We start from the raw sequence: 23,955 nt of genomic DNA, 5'->3' as shown, positions 1-23,955 counted from the left end.
TCCTGTGAGCAAGCTGATAATGTTTCGTAGGTGATTTATGCTGCGGTGAGAGTTCAGCAGAGGTGCAAGGTGGAGCCTGGGGCTGTAGTTATTATTCATTATTGGTGCTTGCTGAGTGACGACTAGAGGAAGGTGGGCTGGGTAGGTAAGGGTTAGGGGCGGTCACATACCTGACCCCAGAGCAGCAGCCGTCTAAAGCTCAGTCAGGACCCACACAAAGAAGCAAGTCACCTTAGCAGTGCTGTTGTGATTACTGAAAAAAAAGGGGGGGGTTGGTTTGGGGTTGCAGGTATAGCAGTATACTTACAGGATTCATGACAATAGCAATCTGATCTTTAGGATGACTCCAGATATGATAATAGCTCAGAGGAATGCAAGAAATGCAATCCTAGCTGTCCAGGCAAATTACTGAACTTCTACAGGCTCAATCAGTTCATGACAAAAGGAGCCTGTGCACAAGATAGTGAATCTAGATTGAACATTTTTAATTTCTGCTCCTTCCCTCCCCCTGGCACTGAAAGGTTGCCTCTGTAGTCAGAGTGAGGAGGAGGAGCTTCCCTCATTGCTGTAATTTTAGCTCACATTGTCTGTCAGCCTCACTTAATCAAAAGCACCTACAAAACAAGGTGTTGTGTGACTGAATGGCCCTGTGGTTTGACATAAAAATAAAGACACAGGACTGCGGATATGTTTGTTTTGCTGAATGTTTCTGAACAGCCATCAATGTTTATTTATTTATTTTTTGTCAGATGATGCCACTGAGAAAGATTTGTCTGACCTGGTGTCAGAAATGGAAATGATGAAGATGATTGGGAAACATAAGAACATCATTAACCTTTTGGGAGCCTGCACACAGGACGGTGAGTTCATTAGAGATCTAACAAAGTTCAGCCAGATAGGAATGTTTATTTTTCCTTAAAACAATGCCCCTGAAAAACAATACACACTTGGCTTAGGGTAAGTAGCAGTTTGCTGCTACTCAGAAAATGTACTTGGATTATTGATCATCAGCAACTGTGCAGCTTGCTGATTTGATGCATCCAAGTGTGTGTTACCATGCTGTCAAGGATGAAAGACACCAGCAATTATCTCAGATAAACATCAGTCTTGAAAGGGGTTTGAATCCATTTCCATACAATTTGGCGGCTAACAGCTGCTAATTTTTAACAGCTATGGCTTTTGTAGGAGGGAGATTCATTCATTCATTATCCGAACCACTTAGTCTGATGAAGGGTTGCGAGGAAGCTGGAACCTATCCCAGCAGTCTTTGGGCGAAAGATGGAGTACACACTGGACAGCTCGTCAGTCCATCACAAAGACAAACCACTTAGGCTCACTCCTATGGGGTATTTACACTAACGAATTAACCTAACATGCATGTCTTTGGACGGCGGGAGGAAGCCAGAATACGCAGAGGGAACCCATGGATACATGGGGAGAAAATGCAAACTCCACGCAGAAAGGCCCAACCGAGGATCTAACCAGCAACCTTCTTGCTGTCAGGCCACAGCGCTAACCACTATGGCACCATGCAGCCCTTAGGAAGGAGATTCAGTTGATAAAAACATATCACAAGAGTGATTTGTCAATGTGCAGATATGGTTCTGTTTACAGTGTTGTGCTGATGCATTGCGTGGCTGATGCAGCTGCATCGGGAGCAGAGGAAGTTAGCTGTGATGGGTTAATGCTACAAGCTTTAGCATTAAAAACCACACAGCTCTTCTAGTTCCAGCAGAGACCTGTGTCTGCTTCACCGCTGCTGAGTAAAGTAATTGGAGTTTACCCTGAATCTAGCAGCAGCCTTGCACTTCAGGCCCAAAACTACCAGACGGGAAGACCTGGAAAATAACTGGTTTTGTTGGTGCTGAACGCTCATGTAGCTGTTTAGTTCACCTGGTAAAAAGCTGCTTCGGACACAGCCAGGTGTAAGGTTCAATTCCGACATCTTCCTGACCCACTTTCACATCTACTCTTGAATAAAAGACACTGGAACCCACACAATGTTAAAAAATATAACAATATAAAAACACTTGTGCATGGAGCACACAGGATACAAATAACATGTTTTACAGTTTCCATTAGAATAGAATTATTATATTATGTAATAATATATAAATAGATGTATAAATACAAAGAAAAACCCTGTTTTAGCTGTAAAGAGGTCATTTTGGTCTGACATTCAGGTGGTCAGAAAATTTTTGGTCCCAGGCCAAATCTAGTTACTACTGACCCTGCTTTATAGTCATTCAGTGAACCATACACTTCCATGTATACCAAAGTATATTAGAGTCACATATAACGCCATCGCTCAGTTGGAACCCCAGAATATCCTGCTTTGAATGCACTCTCAGTCATGCAACATGTTACTAATCCTAAACAGCATACTGGCTGGAAGAGAAAAACCAAGAATGAATGTTGCAATAAACCAGTAAGTCCAGGCCTCAACCTGATTAAAATGATGTGGTGGGATGTTAAGAGAGCAGTGCATAGTCAAACTCCCCCAAATCTCAATGAACTGAATTACTGCTACAAAGATCAGTGGGTCAGAATTACTCCACAAAGATGTGAGAGACTGTTAATGTCAAACAGAAAATGATTAGTTTAAATAACTGCTGCGTTTCACACACTGAGTTTTCACTCAGTGTTTGCTAAATAAATAATGTCTCAATGTGTCATCTGAAGCTGGGTTTAATTAATTTTAAGAGATGATAATGAGGAGATTATGTTTTTAAAATGATGTGATATGTAAACTGTTAGGACTGAAATAAAGTTTAATTTTATTTGTTTATAATTTCTTTTAATATGCTTCAGAGGCTGATTTGTTGGCCCTCTTGATTTTTAGAAAACGTTAAGTAAAATGAGTAATCATACTAGGTCAGACATGTAGGATAACACAAGGCCTTCTAGCTTTTTGATGCTATTTCTCTCTTATTATGCTTGCATAATAAGAGAGAAATAATAGCATGCTAGCTGTTATTTGTTGTTTGACACCCTGGACATCCATGAATACTAAGGTAAATTTCAAGTTTGATTATTCAGGTGTGTTGTGTTCATTTAAAATACCGTTGGAATTATGTTCATTTTCTGTCCAAGAGAATCCTTCATGACTAAGTTTAAAGAACTAATTTAGGGCTTGTCACTTGTGTAGGCCCTCTTTATGTGATAGTCGAGTACGCCTCCAAAGGTAACCTAAGGGAGTACCTCAGAGCCCGCCGGCCACCAGGCATGGAATACTCCTACGACATTGCCCGTGTTTCCGACGAGCAGCTCACTTTCAAAGATCTGGTCTCGTGCACTTATCAGGTGGCACGGGGCATGGAGTACCTAGCATCACAGAAGGTAAGAAGACACACACAGAAACTTACACATCAACTTCCCTCACGCTGTCTGCCAATGTAATTTTCTGTGCCGGTGCTCAGAGGGTATGACGGCTACATCCAGGAAGGTTTTACGTAGGAAGCTTGTTTGTGCATCACTGTGGGAATATTGTCTCCTGAAAACACTATTCAGACCCCAGATCCCTGCATTGTCTCTGATTCTATGACAAAAGCCCCTCTGTGTGGAAGAATTGTAAAGTTTTCACAATGGGGGGTGGGGGTACGGCCATGTTAGCCAAGTGCAGCCTCACGCTCCCTCTCACTGTTGGAATGCGACAAAGCTCACTGTCTCACACGCACACACATGCTAGGAGTGCATACATATGTTTTTGCTTGCACATGTGCGTTGATGCATAACCAACCAACCATATATGTGGCAAGCTATGTGAGGAATCCTCGTTTATCCTGACATGTTCATGCTGGTGTAGTCAGTGTGGCGTCATGTTATTCAGTCAAGTGCTACCTCGATGCAGGAGATTACTGAACGATTACATACACCACCAAATATTTGAACACCTTTCCAAATTAGATGTACACCTGTTATGGAGTAAATTTAAGGAACTGCGTTATTCCACTCCTCCCTTTACTTTTTGCGGGTTATGACTCCCAGCTTTCATCCATAACCTTCTTGTTTCCCCCTCTGCAACCCAGTGTATACACAGAGACCTGGCAGCCAGGAACGTCCTGGTCACGGAGAGCAACGTCATGAAGATCGCTGACTTTGGCCTGGCCAGGGATGTCCACAACATTGATTACTATAAAAAGACGACCAATGTAAGTCCTCTACATAAATACCACAGGTTGACGGATGAGCTATATTGGGGATTGGAGTATGTTTTCAAGGATCAGTGTGAGATTAGCCCACATTTCTCATTCTGCTCTCTAATTCTCTTCTTTCCTTCTTTTTTTGGCTTCACTCATTTTCCTGTGCTGGTGTCTTGGCAGAAGCTGCAGGTTCCCAGGCAGGCTCTGAATGTAGTGCTTCTGGAGGCTCTGCCTCGTTTACCCCCTCAGCCTCTTGTTCTTTTGGTTTCATCGACACTCATACAATTAGCCCCAAAGAGAGGCAAAGAACGAGGGGAGAGGGGAGCGGTCTAAACATAACTGACATCTCTAAAGTGGCCCAGTGGTGTCTTTCTTTCCCACCACAGAGCAGCACTGCCTGCGCATCCTCATTTGATATGCATGATTGCCTTTTCATTGCATGCAGAATCATGCTGAGAACTAGCTGACAACAACAGCAACAATATTCAGTTCATAGATGATGATGGTACTGATGACGCGGACAGGGCTACTGGGATGATTTCCTACATCACATTAAACCAGTTCAGACAGAGCTGTCCTTGTGGGGATTTTTCTTTTTCTTTTTCTTTCTTTTTGATGATTTTTTTTTACCTCAATCTTGCAGGAATAAAACAGTGTAAATTAGCTTTTATTTAATAACTGGAAACTTATCAAATTGTATTTTTAATGTAGAACACATTTGATTTGCATTAATATTTTCTTGTAAAAGATTTTGTGTTTTGTGAGATTATTGTTGGCATTAAGCTTTAACACACAGATATTAGGTCTAGTCTGTTTAGCTTTTTAGCCTGTTTTTAATGGTTTGTTGAGATAAACCTTCCTCTATCTGTGCCCCTCTTTATCAGCTCTGCTTTTTTGACAATGTAAATGCTCCTCTGGGAGATTCTCCTTCCAGTAGTTGTTCCTCCCAAGTTCTGAGATGATCCAAGAAGTGAATGATTTCAAACATTCAGCTCAGTTCTAATACTTGCATAGTTTTGATTTAAGTAACTTTAACCTGTGTTTGTCCCCAGGGTCGTCTCCCAGTAAAATGGATGGCTCCAGAGGCGCTCTTTGACCGGGTCTACACACACCAGAGTGATGTGTAAGTACATTAGTTTACACGCACGTGAAATAAGTCGCTCACACTGTCATGCAGTCATATTGAAAGGGCTGTTTTTTTGGTGAAGTGGAGTTTTTTTGGTGCTGTGCTCTTGGGTGGGTGGGAGGGGGGCTATAGGGGGCCAGTGCTGGCCAGTCTGTGGCAAAAGTGAGGATTTCACGCTAGACTTGCAACCAATGCCGTGTTACTAATCTGGCTGGCTTCAAAGAGCCTGGAAGAAGCCCTGAGCCCACCAGCACCTCCTCCCCCCTCTGATGCTCCTCCGGCTCAGCTCGGAAGTCTCCCCACCTTTCTGGGCCTCCATACATGTCTGAATGCAACAATGCTGCGGCCCTCCACTGCAGGCCTTCATGCACGCTCTCTTTAACCCCTCTTCACTCTCTGCTCATTCAGCAACACTTTGAACACGCTGCTCGTCGTTTTGGAGCAGCTCCATGATCAAAATAACCCCCTTTCATCCTTGCATTCTTATTTTAATTCATCTGGTATGTGAATTGTTGACCCGTCTCTGTCTCTCCCCCTTCTTTTTTTTTTTTTTTTTTTTTTTTTTTTTTTTTTTTAAGATCAAGAGTACTCATTCTAAAAACAGAACAAGGGCAGGGCGTCCCTCTCTTTTTGCTGTTTGAGTCTTATGCGTTCTGACAATGTTGTTTGAAGTTTCTAGTCCAGACACTGCCGGCAGAAAGTGTATGTGGCAATTAGATAAATGCCTTGCATGCTGACCCTTGGAAAGGGAAGTTTTGTATGTCTCTGTGTGTTTAAGTCCTGCACCAGTAGCTCTCTAAACATCTTGCTAAACTGAGAGAACCACTCTCCTTCCCATGACTCTGCGCACTTGTTTGTCCATATAAATAATATGTGCACCGCATACACATGATGCCCTTCAGGTTCTGCAGCACCAATCAATAATGTGAGAAAACACTGGGAGTCGGGGGGGGTTGGGTGGTTTAGCTGGAAAGAACAGGCAAGAAGTGGCTGGTGTAGTCCTCTGTATCAGCTCACCACTAATTACAATTCATCACTCGCTTGTAGTAATTGGCTTTTTGTGTGTATGAGTATGGGGTGGGGTGGAGTTGTGCTCAAACATCGCCAGGCACAGGCGATCTATACATGACATCAGATTAAATGAATACATGAATTCCAATGAATCTCTCTTATTGCTGTTCTGACAAATGGGTCCGTAGGGCTCAGCTCTCAGGGTGGTGTCGGTTCGAGTGCTGACTTATTTCTCTACTTCAGATTGGGAGCATGACGGTCAGGGTTTGTTTTATGTATAATACCATGTTAAAAATCCTTTTTTTTCAAATGTTTTTATTGGGATGCACGTATAAAAATGTCAGCAAATCTGAAATGCAAGGAATCTTCTTAATTTACCACGTACTAGTCCAAAAACATGAGGTTTTTTTTTTTTTTTTTTTTTTTTTTTATGGATTCACTTCCCATCTTAATATGAATCAAAAAATTAATATAAACAATATGAACATTTTATGCCAACATCACACTCAAATAAGATTAAGAGAGAGACAAAGAAAGAGAAGTGTGCATAGATGACAAAATTAGGATTTTTTGGAAGATTACATCATGATTTAGTAATAGGTAAGGGAGTCACAATTGGGTATACAAGGTGTTTTCTCCAAGGGCTGAGTCTTATCACGCAAGGATGCCAAATTTATACCAATAATAATCATCAGTATGTAACAGCAAGACTGAAAAAAAAACCCAGTGGTCTAATCACCTGCAACGTATACTAAACATGGGTGTGGGAAAATCTCAGTGAAACAACTGTTAGTGCATAAGGTTTGAGTCCTTAAGCAGCACAGCATGTCAGTTATTACAACAGCTAAACAGGCTGGTTGTACATGTCAAAGAACGATTAAGACAACGCAAGATGGTGCATGTAAAAGGCAGAAAAGCTTGTGTCTTTCATATAATGGGATTATGAAGGTGCTACTGGTGCAGAGGTGTATAATGTAATTATGGAAACATATATATATATATATATATATATATATATATATATATATATATATATATATATATATATAGTACTTTCATTTAAAATTAAGGGTTTATTTAATCACTTTTGTGATTAATCATGTTTTGGACAGCGACATGAAAACTTGTGCTTATAATAGAACGGCTAAGATTAATGAACTAATCACAGATCAAATGTTTCACTGCATGTTAGAAAAAGTTTATTTATCATCTGATCAGTTTTCCATTCTGATGGAATATTCATGTTTCTTTAAATTGATTATCATAAATACACACACACACGCACATACACAGAAGCGCTTTCCAGGAATGCCAAATGTCGAGTCAGTTAAAGAGACCCCCAAACATGCCCTTTTTATGTGTTTATTTTGTACGTCATGGCTGGTTGCAAGTGGACACGAACATGCACAGCACAACCGAATGACAAGCTCTGAGAGATGGTTACAAAGTGACGCTGAAAGGAGAGATGAGTGTCAACAAGTGCAAAGATACAACAGATGATAGTGGAGAGAACAAACCTGGCCGGGTGACTGTGTAAACAGATGGAAGAACTGATAAATGCCCAACCTTCACGTACATGCATGCTTGTCTTGCTTGCTGCACCACAAATGCGGTCTGTGGCAGCCTGAATACGTGTGCCCTCATTGTGGTTGTAAATGTGAAATAATAGTGCTTTTGTGTGTACATGAATCGAGAATGATCATTTGAGGCACTCTTTATTGCTAAAATAAACATTCAAACATGAAGCTTGACAGCGATGACATGGAGTCACTGTTTTTTGTTTTTTTTTTAACAACCGGACACTAAGATGAGGAAGCAGTTAAGGATTAATTGTCACTATCTCCATCTCTGGGCATCTTTTGTTGTGTGCTTCTCTGTAGTCTGTCTGCTGTGGGTGGTCCAGTGTTTGCTTTGGTGTGGTGTGATCGGACAATGCCAGCCTGTGTGACCAGCCAGCAGGGCACAAAAGCCATCATTGAGAGCAGGGCCAGAGTAGCGCTGGCAGCGGCTATGCACCACAAGTCACTGGATTGCAGAAAGTGGGCACTGATACCACTGATGTTATAGTATAGTGTAGTAGAATTGTTCGATCCCTTAATCTAGTGACAAAATAGAAATTTTCCACAAACCTTTTTGATAAATCTTTTGCCTCAACTAATCTATAGCTGCGTTTTTTTTTTCTCTCAGCTGGTCATTTGGGGTGCTGATGTGGGAGATCTTCACCCTAGGCGGCTCGCCCTACCCTGGCATTCCAGTCGAGGAGCTCTTCAAGTTACTAAAAGAGGGCCACCGCATGGATAAGCCTGGCAACTGCACCAACGAGCTGTAAGTTTGGCACTTTTCTGCGACATCAGCATCTTCTCAAACCCATATGCTGATCAAATGCATGGTAGCTCTCACATGAGTATTCCATGCAGCCCAGTCTCTATCAGATCCATGACTCTGGGGCTCTGTGTCCACTCTGTTGGGCCTCTGCACAGCTGTGGCTGTCTGCTATCAGTGTCCTCATTCACAATAAGACCTATGCACTCAGTATACAATGGTGAAGCCCTGCCACCCTGCCAAGAAAAACTACAGAAGAGAAGGCAGTGCATGATGCCATTTTTAAAATATTTAGCGGGGCAAATGATCACAGACACCTTTTATCCTCATTTATTTATCAGTTCCTTGTTACAGAAGCATCAATCCTAAATTAAATTTTCCTTTGTCTCTCAGATACATGATGATGAAAGACTGCTGGCATGCCATTTCATCTCAGCGACCCACTTTTAAGCAGCTAGTAGAGGATCTGGATCGAATCCTCACCCTGAGCACCAACGAGGTGAGTGCAGCTATGTTATTTTTCTTCATACCTCTCCACACCTTTCCTCTCATGAGTTCCTTCCTGGGGGGGGGGGGGGAATTCAAGCTTCGCACACCACCCTGGCAAAGAGGGGTGGATGGCATTTCATTGCTGTAAAACAGTCAGATATAATGTGGAAAGTAAATGGCTGCAAAAAGTACATTTTTGCAAGAGTATCAGGGTTCCAGTGGATATATTACCAAAGGTATATGGTGTGTTGTTGACAGAAGGCAGAAAAAACTGTAGGTCTGATCCAGACTCAGCACAGGCACTGTGTCCCAGTGAATTTGCCCAATCATCACATCCAAGCCTTACTCCCTGTAATGGCTTGGTTTTTTTTTCCATTCCTCTCCCTGTCTTGTGTGATATCCGTAAGCTGACCTGAAAAGAGGCCATCAATGGAAAGCTGTCAAGACTCGTCTGCTCTGGAGCTGGAACTTCATGAATTTATGCCAACAAAGCCCAGCTTTGAGTTTGAACTTTTAAATTGTAATAAAGGTCCTTTTGCTAGCCTTCTCCTGCCCCCCCTCCCCCCTCCTTTCCCTCTTTTCTACCCAAACCGCTGGCAGATGTGGAGATCTTTAGTAATATGAGCCTTTTCGTGTTGAGCTGGGAAAATGGAAGCCAGTGCTCATTTTCTAGAAAACCCCAAGAACTCTTCCTTTTTACAGCTAGTCCCTGTAACAGCCATGAAAGTCAAGGAAGAGGACGGAAAAGATCGCAGACACAAACAACTGCACAAAACTGGACTCAGTCAAAAATTAACAACAGGATTTCTTGTGGTTTTCATCTTCCTTCTTATGGTGGTTTGGTTTGTTCTGCCAGCTCCTTTTTCCCCAAACCATCTCTCAGTGTTTATGTCAGGCATTTCAGTGTTGGATATCAGATCTGTTTGGAATGAACTTATGTGAAAGAAAAGGGCTAGAACGGCTAACATTCCTGCCCCAGTTCCCTAAATTTGTCCTCTTTTCCTCAAACTCCACTGGAGCAGCTGGAACTCCAACATTCAATTTATTACCTTTTATTCCTGCAAATATTTTCATACAGTATCCAGTTTAAGATAATTTTTTTTTCCCGTTCCATTTCATAAATCCTCCCAGAGTGATTTGGTATAGTTTAGATAAATATCATATGAAGGTGATACAGTCCCTCCACATCACTAACCCTCCTCTGGAAAATCCCTGCTTTTGTTGACAGAGTTTTAGCTCTGAGCTCTCTCTCTCCTCTGCTCACTTTAAATCTTTTTGTTTTACGGTACTTCTCACTTGTTTGGAAACATCTTTCTAATTTTATCCAAGCATAAATCCTCTAACCGTCCCTTATGTCTGTGTTTTCAGGAGTATCTGGACCTGTGTGCCCCCACAGAGCAGTATTCCCCCAGCTTCCCTGACACTCGCAGCTCCTGCTCTTCCGGTGACGACTCTGTGTTTTCCCACGACCCCTTACCAGACGAGCCTTGCCTTCCCAAGTACCAGTCCATCAATGGGAATGCCAAAAGATGAGCCTTCAGCCTCCTTCTCTTCCCAACCTCAGCATCCTCAAACACCTTCTCCGGAATCCCCTCCCGCCCCCACTCCTCTCTGTGGGCCCCAGTGGACTAATGGGCCCAGATGGGACTGGGCTGGTGGCAGCACTGCTGTCACACACTCACACTGCCATGCACTCAAAAACACTTACACACACACATACATGCTAACATTGAGGTCTTAAAGGAGAGGACAGGGACCTTGCAGAAGCTATTTTGTACTGACTGAATGAGAAGACATTCCCAAGGCATGTTCCTCCTCCTCCTCCTCCTCCTCCTCCTCTCTCATATAAACACACAAGATTTCTCATGTTTGTACCCAGAAGTTCAACGACGTTGCTTGTCTGGCGATCCAGTTGCAGCGGCTGGTATTCCAAGACCGTTGTTTGCTTCTGGAGGAATGTATGGACTGCTGCAAACTTCAGACAAAAAGGAAAGAAAAGACAAAAAAAAAAGGGACTAGAAAAGGAAGACAAATAGGAAATGGACTGACAGAACTTCAACTAACAAAACAGAAATAGGAGGAGAGTGAATATAAAAATGTCTCTCCTGTTTTATTTTGTAATATTGATGCATTTCTTTTTCAGTTCTCTAGATCAACCTCCCTGATTATTCTGGAGACAGAATCCACAGTATAATGTATAGTGCTGGGTATATTTGTAAATATATTCAAATATGTATAAAAATATATTATATATTTACAGTGAACTATTTTTTGTATGGACTTGGAAATAACCTCCCTCCCCACTTCCCCACCCTGCTTTCAGTTCGATGCAGGTTTGCTAACAGTTTTATGTGTCCTTTATTTCTCCTCACACACGCACACACAAACACTCTTCCTTCTCTTTTTCAGTAACACGGATGAGTATTGGCTTTCAGGGACTGAGGTAGCATGTTAATTTATTGACTTACGTATTTTGAAACAAGTCGAAAAGGATTGTAAACAACATGGCGGAAACAATGACATTAATGATGCTCATTTTACGGAAATAATCCATTAAGTGTACGGTAATTTAAAATGATCTTTCAGCAGTAACAAAAAAAAAATTTTTTAGAGGGTTTGAAAGATTCAGGTTTTGTAAGTTTTATATATGAATGTGAATATTAAGTTAAATTGAAAAAGAAATGTACATTTTATAGTCATCTAATCCCTTTTATATGTAGATGTTGATGCCATTTCTATCCACATTCTTTCTTAGCTATGCTTTAGAAATGAGATTCTTTCATATTTATATATAACTGAAGGGCATACGAATTTGGAAATACCTACCAGCAGTCCACATGATCATTTAGACTAAATATAGATTTAAAATTCACATGACAGAGTTAAATTCCTGAAAATCAAATGATTAAATCATTCAAGTGTTTTTTTTTCTTTTCTTTCTTTTCTACTGGACCAACATTAAGATGTTGTTTTTCAGGTTTTCATGCCAGATGTGCAAAAATAAAAACATCCCTGCCGAGATATCTGTCTTCACTTGTTGTTTAAGCTGCATAGAATGAATCCGTCTTATTTGTCTGCGACAGAAAGGTGCTTCATCATAGAACTGCATATTTTTTGCTTTGTTTTTGCGGGTGTAGAAGTTTCGGTTTTCATGCCTGCTATTATGTGAGCAAAGATATTTTCCACCACATCTGCACGCAGTTTTAGACAAGCTGGACAAATCAGCAGGACCTCCGAGAGTAGATGAGGATTTTCTGGATTGAAATCGTAGATCTGTATCAGATAGATGTGGTGTGATAATAAAAACTCACCTTCAGATGTCCAGATGTAAAACAGCTAAGCTCAGCACAATAAAAAAAGAAAACCTGTTCAAATTAGGATTTCTACCGTAGTCAAAGCAATTTCGCTAACAAGAACGGAACTTGTAATTGTCATGATAGCGAAGCTTTGTGGCTCAGACTGTCTGACTTTGATCAGCCAAACAGGCTCTGATTAGCTGATTGATTTTCCCTTTTTTTCTTATCACAACAGATTTAATTCAGCAGAGTGAGTAGCTGATTGACCTGATTTGATGTAAGTTAATCATAGCAGATCTATTAGTGCCACTGATCGACTGTGACAGCTATGAATGTGCACGTACTATTGTAGTCGTGGTTTCTTATCAACCTCAGGCAAAATGGCAGTGATGGACCAACCCAACAGGCCATGACACGAGGCAAAGTTGTACTGACATAGTACTTAATTATATCTATTATATTGTAAAAGAAATTCACAAATAAAAGGTTTTTGAACCAATAAAAGCCTTTAGACTCTGCAAACACAACCCTGAGCAGGATAAGATGGGCATGTGGATGGTCCAGTTTGAGTCAGTAGTTATGGCAGGTCTCAGGTTCTTACAAGTAAGGAGTCATTTCGAGGTCACATCAAGAAGGAGGTGTATATCGCCAACGCATATACGCAATTCTTTTTCAGGAGCATGTATGCAAGTTTCACACACCATTACATGTTAATATCGCAGGTGGCTACAGTTTGTGGTTTGAGCAAAGATGCAAACATTCAGTTTTCCAGCACTTTGTTAAAAAAAATTAAATAAATAAATAAAATAAAGAAGAGTTTGTAATTTTAAAATTTAATTTAAAAGTTCTGACATCCAAGTTCAGATTTAACAAACTATCAAACAGTATTCAAGTTCATTCGGGCATTGCAGCATTTATGTGTCATCTGAAATACCAGTTTCTCATTTCCAACATTTTATTAGCTTTGACATTTACCCCTTTTTCTTTAATCTAAGAAAAAATATAGATATTTAATCTCCATAGCTGTAAGAAGTGTTGAAAGTGCCACAGTTTGTAGCTTTTACTCATTTATCAAGCTACTGGTATCTGGACACGGTCATTTCTGGAGCTAATCAAATTTCATCAGGAGCCAGTGCCCTTTTAGCCAACCCCTGAATCTGCTCATGGTCAACAGCCTCATGTGGTCCTGTATGAGGCAGCAGTGCTTTAAATCTAATGTCAATAGCACTTACTGGTGAGAATACTTGAATCAAAATGGTATACAAAAAGACCGAGATAAAATGTTGGTTTTATAGAACATAAATAACAACAGAAGTTATTGCAGTTCATTTTGTCAGGTGTATTTATGTCTATTTAACCGCACGGCAATCTGTCAAGTATGTCAAAAAACGTTTTCATTCAGATCACAAATATGAAGACTAAAAACTAAACGCTCCATTTAGGATTGTTTGAGAACTTATTTTGATCTGCAAGTGTCTTTTTTTTCCCCCTTCATATAAAAAGAAATTCATCAAAGTATACGCAGGGTTCATGCTTTGGGCAAAAAAAAAAAGAGATGTGAATTGTAACAAATACTGATTTAAAAGGTCTATTATGTACAAAAGATGTTCTTGAACACAAACCTGGACAGCCCTCTATTACCAAGCTTCAACTTGTTTTGAATAAACATACGCGCACAGCAGTTTTAAGTCTCCTTCGAACAGACCTGTCTCCTCATGTCCCTGGAAACCTGAAAAAGGCTCAGAGGGAAAAGTCAGTCGGGAACATTCCTGTGTTTCCATAGAATAAGGGGGAAGAAAGCAGCTATGGAGGACTGGAGGGGAACTGGAAAGAAAGAGTGGCAGGATAAACCACAGCAATACACCCTTATTAAAGGGTAGATTGGAGAGAAAGGGAGCCGGATATCCACACTGGCTTTTGCAGACTTTTATCAGAACGACTGTCTATTGTGCTGCAGGCTGATGGCACACACAGGGAGGGGTGAACTCCATGGAGACCAAATAAAGGATTAGATTGTTCTTTCTGAGATATCTCTCAGACATGACACCGCTCTGATTACTTTCAGTGCACTTTAACACACAATTGCTGGTTTTATTTATGAGGTTTGATAAAAGGTCTGATGGCCTTATAGTCACTCAAAAATAAATATATTGCAGAAAGCTGTTAATTAACATGTATTTTTGATTTATGTATTTTGTTTAAGTTAGATTGTATTGCTAAATCACATTGCACATATGAACACATTTTATTTAATCTCCATTAATCATTGAGCCTCATATGCTGAACTTAACTCTCATCTAGAAAAATGTGGCCTGCTGAGCAGGAATACTTTCCTGCCATCCGCCGATAAACACGGGCCACCACGCTCAGTCACAGCCTTAAATGAGTTTTTCATTTGGAGGGCTTTGGGTTGCCTAATGCCCTGAAGATTAACCCACTGACCCTCAAATGTTAGCTTTGAATGACTTTAGGGAGACCGGGAAGAAGATGGAGGCCAAAAGGAGACAATTTTACAGTGGTGCTTAAAGCTTTATCAGACCTCCTGGAATTCAACCAGAAGGTAAATAAAAGTGATATATTTTCAAATACGCTTGAGTCTTTGTGCGGATGAAGACAAATAAGTTGAAAATTAGAAAAAAATAACAAAACTTACTTATCTATTTATGACATGAAATTAAAAAAGTTGACAAACTTTCAAGCATCAATGTTTAGCTGTGGAAGTGCTGGATTTAAAGAGCAGGAGAAAGGATGCTCTTTATTTGTGTTGCCTGTCATTTTGGTTGTCATTGTGCTTTTTTTTTTTTTTTTTTTTTGCTTCCCGTACTCCCTGGTCTTCCTCTGCGTCCTTCATCCTATCCTGCTCACCCTTGCCCAGCCATCTGTCAGGGCCTGGTGTGTTTGCGCAAGGCTCGGTCCTCTGGAATGTCAACATGAGGCTTTGTGTGAAGCCAGAGGAGCCTGCATCCAAAAGAGATAAGACCCCACCAGCTCTAAAAGAGGAGGAGGGGTAGGAGACCAGGAGGTTGTGTAGCAGGAGGGTGACTTAAAGTTTAACAAAGCTGCAGTGTGACCGCCACATCCACGGCTTAATCCCTAGTAAAACACTTTCATCCCTCACCAAAGTCTACCTTCGCTTGATAAGGGAGACCATTACACAGGGTCTAAAATCCTTTACCTTCGTACAGAACGTGTTCTCCACTCACATCTTTATTCTAATACTTTACTTCAAACACTCAAAAGTATTTCATATTTTACCACCACTTTCCTGTTGACCAACAGTGTCTGAGTCTGTTCCTTTCAATGCTCGACTCCTCAACCTACAATTTGCTCTGAGTTGCAGATAATGAATGGTTCATCGCTAGGTCAGTGCTCACGAGTGGGTGGGGGGGTCTACTTGTGTTTGATTAAGGACTTGCAAGGCACCGTGTCTTGTTCTGCATGGAAGGATAAACAAGTCGACTGTGTGCTTGTGTGTGCGTTGGATCCAGCTTGTGTGTGGTTTGTTACCCTGTGAGATCTTTTCAAACATTCAGAAATTGTGTCTTAGCAATTGTAAATCACATATTCCACTTGCAGTTAGTTTAAATGCTGACTTTGCTGTGTGTCAAAGTCTGAGGCAACAGCTCTTGGAGCACTGGAAAAAGACAAGCTGAAAATGGGTTGTTTAGAAGAAGATAATGGTACAGAACTGCCAGAACTCAAGAACTTTAAGCAGAATTTATGCTGCTTTTGTTTGTTGACCAAGCAGAATTCACCGGAATAATGAGTCCATTTGTGAGAATTTGGTCAGATGAAAAGAGGTTAGTTATGACAACATTAGTAATTATACGTAAACGCTCAAAACACACTGGTTCTGCTCAATGTCAGGAAATACAATTATAGCATAAAACACAACGACAATTAGAACATAATTTCAGAAAACACAACAATAAATGCAAAACAACAACAAACACACACATACACAGCAAGCAATAACTTGACTTTTTTTAAAACATGCAACAAGGAAAACGCAAAACCATTTCACCATCAATATTTCAAAGAAAAAGAAACATAAACACGAGCACATTACAGAAAAGATAGTGGCATTAACCCAAAAGTAAGTTCAGTTCAGAAAAACACAACATTTATTTATTCATCCGTTAATTTTCTATGCAGCCCATCCCAGCAAGCGCTGGGCGAGAGGCATGAACGGCCTGGACAGGTTGCTGGTCCATCACACAAACACAACAATAAAACTAAAACCAAAGCAGGACTGCAGGAACATTAAAAACTACACAAACAACACAAATGGAAACAATGCCACAAAAAACAACATAAAAACCAACCTCCCTCCAAAAAATCCCCGAATACTATAAGAATATATTTTTATTAACACAACAATAAGTCATAAAATTGTTAATGATTGTTAATTGTTAATCTTTCCACATCGGATGTTCTGTGTTGTTGTTGCCTGTGTGTGCGTTTAGATTAGCTGTTGTGCTTCATGAAGTGTAAGAACCGCTGGAGAAAGGGATGTTAGACTCTGAAGTAGTGAAGTTTGTTACACTTAGCTAACGTGCCATGTTTTACAAGTGTGGGTGTGTTTTTATAAACGAGCTTAGTCATAATGTTCCCTACCCAGAGATGCCAGTCACAGCACTCATCCCTCCAGTCGGACATATTCCCCCTAGTCTTGTCTTGCACTGATGATGTCAGTGGTGACATCAAACGCCATAAACCCTGACGCGGGCTGATGATGTCCTGCCAAAGTGTCAAACGTGTTTTTTTCAGCAGAGTTTTGAGCACAAACAGCTTGTTGTTATAGAAAGACTAAATCAATGCAACATTTTCAAATATCCCAACTTTTAGCCTCAAATGTCTCAATTCTCTCAGTTTTATCTTCTCTTTTGCTTTGCTGAGATGCTCATGCGGCTGAGTTTTACGGACCTCTGATTAAGATAGAGTCACTATGGAAATGCATTATGTTATTTAGTAAATATTGTAACATAAGAGCACTTATTTCATTTGAGAAAAGCTTTCCCTTAACAGAAGCACTGCACATTACGGGGAGGAGGACAGAAAGGTGGCTTTTAGTGCATGGTTGACAGTAAAGAGTGTGTTGCCTCCTCTGGCTCGGTGACAGGAGACAGCCTGGATGGAGATATACGACATTGTACATGCAGAACTGTTACTGTCATAAGTAAACACAGGCCTGGGCCAATAAAAAAAAGCTTGTAAAAAACAAAGAACTGCCCATAAACAATGTTTAATTGAAACTGTGCAGGAGGGCAGTTTGTCAGAGCTATGGCTCCCATGAGTCCACACATACACACACACACACACACACACACACACACACACACACACACACACACACACACACACACATTGGGGCTGAAGGACGGGGAGCACAAGTAGGAAGAAAAGGAAGGGGATAAAAAGCAGGAAGAAGAAGGATCGACTGATCGGGGAGGTACGGATTGGTTTAGACTCCAAAAATTTGAAGTAGAACAGAGAATGTTGTCCGCAGTAGTTCAGAGCCAAGCTACTACCTCAAGAGGCATTTTGCTGTTTAACCTGCAGTCGCTGTGAACGAGACAGATATTTTCCTGGTTACATACCATATGAAATTAGTCTGCAATGTTGAAATCTCCCACCAGATTTCAGGAATCAAGGTTGTGCATACTCAGCTGCAAAGTCTGGCGTCTACCTTCGTCAGGTTGGCTGCGCTCACACTGTAAATGACAAATGATCACCATGACAATGCCACGGCGACTGTCAGGGTTTGTAAATCAGTATAAGACCGTCTTCCCCCTTTTACCTGCATCACTCTTTCCAGCTTTAACAAGAAGTCCATTTTTCTGAGTGCCAACACAGCTCATTCCCCTTTCACCCCTCCACCATTTACCCAATCTGTCAATTTTAGACATTCTTCCCATGTTTAGTAGATTCTTTTTGTGCCTGTGTTTGCACCACGTCAGATTTATCCTTCTTGCTCTTTACCCCTATTAAACACTCTACCCGTGACTTCCACTCCATCCCTCTCTAACTCGCTGACTTCTGTTGTTCGGGTGATTGCGTGTTGCTGAAAGTTTGGGGGCGGTTAACAGGGAAAATACACTTTTTTTCCCCTCCTCATGCTTTACAGCGAGGAGGTCATTAAATAAAAGTGTGCAGTGAGTGATGTGCCTTTCTAGCAGCCCGTCCGCTCAGGAACAACAAGAGCTCACTCTGTCCTGCCCAGGCAAGATGAGATAATTATAGCTCCTGACTTAATCACCCATCTCAAAGCTCTTTGGCTCTACTCATTCTTCTTTCTTTTGAGTTTTACTGCCACCTGCCAATCGTGAAGTGTTGCAACTTTACGGATTTCGGCTTTTTTCATGCATGAACAATGATGGGCGTTGGGAGAGTGTTTTATGTTTGATATAAAAAATGTGCAGAGAGGTGAACCAAGTTCACTGTTTGCTTAGATTTGGACACAGAGTTGTGGCTTCACTTGCTGGTTGGCATCCATCTGCTTTAAGTTTGACGTTTTGGTCAATTTCTCACATTTTCCAAGGCAGACTTTAGGTTCTTAAATGTGAGTTCTGTCTTTTAAAGCGCTGATCTTCTGCTTTAAGACGGAACCTTATTGTCTGATCTTTTTTCACCCTATAAAGCCAAACACAAACATATACACACATAAATGATACAGTTTCTGAAACATTTGGTGTCACTTTAAGGTAAACATTTGTTGATAAAAACCCTAACCAATACCAGAAAGCAGAACATCGCACTAAAATAATTTACACATATCACATATTTATAAATGGTACCCCCCCCCCCTCCCCCGCACTAAAAAAGAAAAAAAAATCTTTTGTCACATTTTGTTAAAGTGACTAATGAAGATAGAATTTTTTAAAAATCCTACCATTTTTACAAGAGTTGGGCCATAAAGGGTTAAATGTTCCAGTTGGAAACACATGAATATATGAACCCCAGCATATTTATGTTGAGAATAAACCCAATCCTAGGCTTTATGATGTGGCTAGCCCTTGATTGAGCACTTAAGAGGTGGGTAGGTGGGGGTATTGGGGTGGGGGGTGGGGAGAAGGCCCCTGAAAAGGCACTTTGTCCTGGTTTTGAAAGGCCAGAGGTTTCTGCCTTTCAGAGGCTGTGGTTGTAGGCCAGCAGCCAGGCCTTCAGACCCTCTCACTGGCAGAAGCTTTACCATCTGGAATGACAGGCCCTTCCTAAAGTGTGTTGTAAGCTGCATGGAGCCAGGCTAGGCTAAGATGGTTAGGTTAGGCTGAGACACACCTAAAAGGCTGCAAAAACAAACTTTTGGTGCTTTGCTAAAATCCTTTTACTCCAGACATTCAGCTAATGTTACCATTCCCATGGGAGAATAATAAGATTGCCTCACCGTGAGCTGCAGAACACAGGTTAAAACTAAACCCTTATCCCTACAATGTGGCTTCTACAAGAAAAATTCATGAATTTGATCTGGTTGATGAGGTCTCTATTGGATAATTATGATGATGATAATGATGTTTGAATTACAGTCAGAAAACAGGCTCAGGTTGCATTTGGCTCACAAATGTCTTTACAAACAGACTGATGAAAGAAGAGAAAAAAATAGAGGGAGATGAGTCACTATCATCAAAAGTGATTTATTATGTTTATAGAAGTCTTTGCCCTGGCTGTCATCAGCAGGAGCAAATGGGAATGATCAGCACACAGTGTGTTGCTGCAAACACATTAAAGCAGTGCTCTGGAGACAGAAGGACTCCTGACTCAGCCATTCATTGGATTTGCTTACATTTTGGATCCAGACCTATATAATGTAGGAAAAGTAGGCCTAGTGAAGGAGTGTGTTTACTCCACAGCTGATTCTTCTATAGACCATTCTCAGCTTTTGTCACTGATCACATGACTTGCATGTTGGTGATGGCAAAAAGGTAAACAAAGCAGCCATTCTGACACTGGCTCGACTGCAACAGCTTGCTCTTCGTGTTAAAGTAAATAACGATACATTGGTGTAATGCCTTGGGATGTTCCAATCGGCTTCACCGTGATGGGATTTCTACTCTATTCCACTGTCATTGGGCAGACGCTTTTATCCAAAGTGACTTCCATGTGAAAAGTAATCAATTAATCATAACAATTAACCTAATATTCATGTCTTCGAACATGCAGACTCCACACAGAAAGGCCACTGTTTAAACTTTCCCCCAGTTGAGGCTTGAAATTGTGAGGTTAGGAACAAGTGGCAACCTCCGGTGGTTAAAAATGAAGCCTATACGGAAGTGCACAAAACTGCAGTTCTCCCTACATCCGCTAGGGGCTGGCTCCAAAACAGAGCCAATCCCCATAGATTCCCATCTTCAAAAGGCCAACTTCACGGCAGAAATAAACATGTTTACAGCCTGGTTCAAAAATCCATTTTTGGTTTAATAGGTCAGGTTTACCTTCATGACAACTGTGGGGGGAGTGAAATTTTTCTAACTCTTCTAAAGTAATTTAATCTCGAAGTTCGGCATATTTAGGGGCGTGTCCTTTTGATTGACAGGTACCAATCTCCGGCTTCAAGTCAGAAGAACGTAAAACAACCACGGTTTTTAGCCGGTTAACAACGTGACTTAGCTTTAGCCCGCTTACCTCCGTTAGCTGGTTAGCTCCCGTTATCTCGGGGTTAGCTTAGTTAGCTTTTAGCTACAGAAAGCTCACTTGATGTCAATCATCCACCGTGACGCTCACGGCTGCCCTCTCAGCTCCACCTCTTTGCCCATATTTGTATTTTCCGGGCGAGATGACGCTGCCAAGATGGCGATGGTAGGAACCGCCCACCGAGCTGCGATTCAGCTCCTCAGGAACTTATGGGTGACGTCACGGCGGCTCCGTCCATCTTTTTTTATAGTCTATGGTTAGGTCCCAGTGCTAACCACTACGCCACTGTGCCACCATTTTCTAGATTACCTTCTGACCCTGAATCATGGGCCAAATGGGTTGCTGCCATCAAACAGGATAACTGGACGTGCTTTCAGCTGTAGTTTAGAGAAAGCCCATCCATTTTGATCACTTTATGAAAATAACTACATTCCTTCTCACAGCTTTTTGAGTCACAAAATAGCATAAAGTTAAAAAATTAAACTAATCCTTCAAAGACTCACAGATCAGGGCTGACGGTTGCAGCATGGATACTAACATTATCATTGCTCTTCTTATGTCCTTGTTAAGCTGTTATGCTTGTGCTCGCACTACACAGCAGACTAGACATATGGGTCTTAGTTGTCTTTCTTCACACAATATGCCAGAAAGGCTCTCAAACTGTAGTTTTTGTGGCATTGTTGTTTTTCCAGTGTTTTTCATTTCTCAGCCATTGATGAAGGAAAGAAGAAATGAGGCATAACAGATGTGGTGTGATTAGTACGAAACTGCCTTTAACATTTAAATGATAAAAAGCAGCACTTTGAGTAACACATATAAGGGAATAATTAAGTGTCCACAGCATTGCTTTTCTATTAATGATTAAAATAAAATACCAAAGTCTGTATGGAGTCAGACTGTGTCCCTCGCCTCAAGTTCAGCCCTATGTGAGCAACTCAAATGGCCCCTTTTGTTTACAGTAGTGTTAAGTGCATGCCCCTCCAGGATCAGACAGAGTCATAATCCCCTCTTCATTCCCACTGTGGCCCAGATTGTGTGTAAGTGGACATGGGTGATGGCAGACATGGAACGGCTCACCAGCCGACTCATTCAAGGCAGCCATGCTGCCTCAAAAAGACATAAAGGATAAATGTGGACATGCAGTCCTTCTCCAGCAAATGTAGAAATAATCTAAAAGGAAAAGCACAAACATTAAAGCCACAAAGTGAGCAAAGGAGAAATGCTATCGTCCTCTTTGCCCGACTACTACCCAGCACCTCCTCTGTTCTCCCTGTGCTTTTATTTCATGTCACCTTGTAAAAAGACTTTATGGCCTTCCCAGACCTCATGGCAATAAGTTTCGTGGGGTGGATTGTAGGAGCTATAGAAGCCCTTCAGGATCAGCACTTAGTGTAGGTGACAAGAGAGCATCTCCAGATAGCTTTAGCACAAACTAGAAATTCCTGATCCAGCCTCTCAAAATAACCTTAAGTTTTTTTTTATTTTGTTTTTTTTTTGTCAGACCAGATGGAAAGCAACAGTCTTGCAACTTATATTATTTATTGAATTCACCAGTGACCAGTGAATTTGTATCTACTTGCTCCCCAGGCCACAAAACACTGGACACCAAGTGCTACTGCAGCCGTTTATAAGATGTGCAATATAATAAAACTGCCAAAATACATCAGCATGAAGGACTAAATGGGAAATCCACATGACAGAAAGGAGCAAATAGAAAGGAAGAGTTTGGTGTGTATGTTATTCTAATCAGACGATTTCCATTAGAGCAGAAGTCCCATATCAGCAACTGTATTTTCTTTATAGCCCACACTGATCTTTACCACCCTCTCCCTCTCTTCCTACTTCTACATGTCTCACATAATGCCCACAAAAGACTCATGTTAGGCCGCTTAGAGATCCTAACAGCAATGCTTTAAATCATGCAAACCTCAGTTGGGGGATTTGTACTTTTTTTTTTTTTTTTTAGTTTATATATGGCAATGGGGAGATAACCCTAAAAAGGAATGCGACAATAAAAACACCATGAAATTCAGCATGTCAGACATAAACCTTAAACTATTTAGTTGGTATATTTTTGTTTAAACTAAGTTTTATTTACATCTGCATGTTGTTTTTTTTTTTTTTTTGTATTTTTGTACACTTTTGTGTGGCAGTTCATTTGCACCACCAGAATTTCCTCTCTCTCCCTCCTCTCTCTACATCTTATGTCTTAGGCGTCAGTCTGACCAGTTCTAGTATTTCTTTTTTCAAAGGACAAATAAACAAGCCTCTAGACTCAACAGCCAAAGCTGCTTTTCCTGACATAAATATCTCCACAAACACGAATAGTGTTAAACTCGGCTTTTGACAGAACTCTTATTTTAGTTCCTAATCCCCTGAATCTTAATCGCAAATCTGGATATAAAAAACACAAAAATACTAGATAGCAAGACTGGGCCCTCTCGAGCTCCTCACCAGTGCCTTAGTGTGAGAAGGCTCTGCAAACATGCATGTGTAACAAAAGAGCCAACCACAAATTCCAAAATGTCCGGTCATCTGCTGTGTTTTTAAAAAAAATTTTTTTTGTTCAAATCCAAAACATACAAGACCACAAACAAAGCTGTTAAGAAGTCCTCATAACACATTCCACATGATACTTGGACTGCTTGTATGTATGCACTTCCCATCTACAATTTAATTCTAATAACTCCTCACAGTCATGTCAATTCGAGTAGAGTGCAGAACCACAGAGACAGAGAAACCAAAGACAGCTGTCATACGAACACATTCAAGACTAAATTTAATCATCATAATGATACTCATCAATCACAGTTGAGGTAAATAGGAATTTGTGTGGAGGATGAATCATGTCTTGATGAATTGATTCCATTTAATTGGGTGGGCGTCCTGGAGATGAGCAATGAGGTAAAAACATTCCCCAAATTTGATTTCCCATTAG

The 23,955-nt window shown here is 40.9% G+C and overlaps 1 protein-coding gene across 3 annotated transcripts in view; it reads left to right on the top strand.

Moving 5' to 3' along the window:
• The window catches only part of fgfr2 (fibroblast growth factor receptor 2), a 40,870-nt gene extending 28,769 nt beyond the window's left edge, over positions 1-12,101 (top strand). For all 3 annotated transcript variants that reach the window (XM_079248976.1, XM_079248975.1, XM_079248977.1), the window contains 7 exons: positions 750-860; positions 3,149-3,339; positions 4,029-4,151; positions 5,195-5,265; positions 8,467-8,604; positions 8,995-9,100; positions 10,459-12,101. In XM_079248976.1, the coding sequence (XP_079105102.1) occupies positions 750-860; positions 3,149-3,339; positions 4,029-4,151; positions 5,195-5,265; positions 8,467-8,604; positions 8,995-9,100; positions 10,459-10,623 (905 nt within the window). In that variant the 3' untranslated portion in view covers positions 10,624-12,101. The remainder of the gene's footprint in view (positions 1-749; positions 861-3,148; positions 3,340-4,028; positions 4,152-5,194; positions 5,266-8,466; positions 8,605-8,994; positions 9,101-10,458) is intronic.
• Positions 12,102-23,955: the final 11,854 nt, after the last annotated feature.

The sequence above is a fragment of the Telmatherina bonti genome (genome assembly GCF_933228915.1).
Source record: "Telmatherina bonti genome assembly, chromosome: 11".
In the NCBI taxonomy this organism is placed as follows: domain Eukaryota; kingdom Metazoa; phylum Chordata; class Actinopteri; order Atheriniformes; family Telmatherinidae; genus Telmatherina; species Telmatherina bonti.
This window is presented reverse-complemented; position numbering and strand designations above follow the sequence as displayed.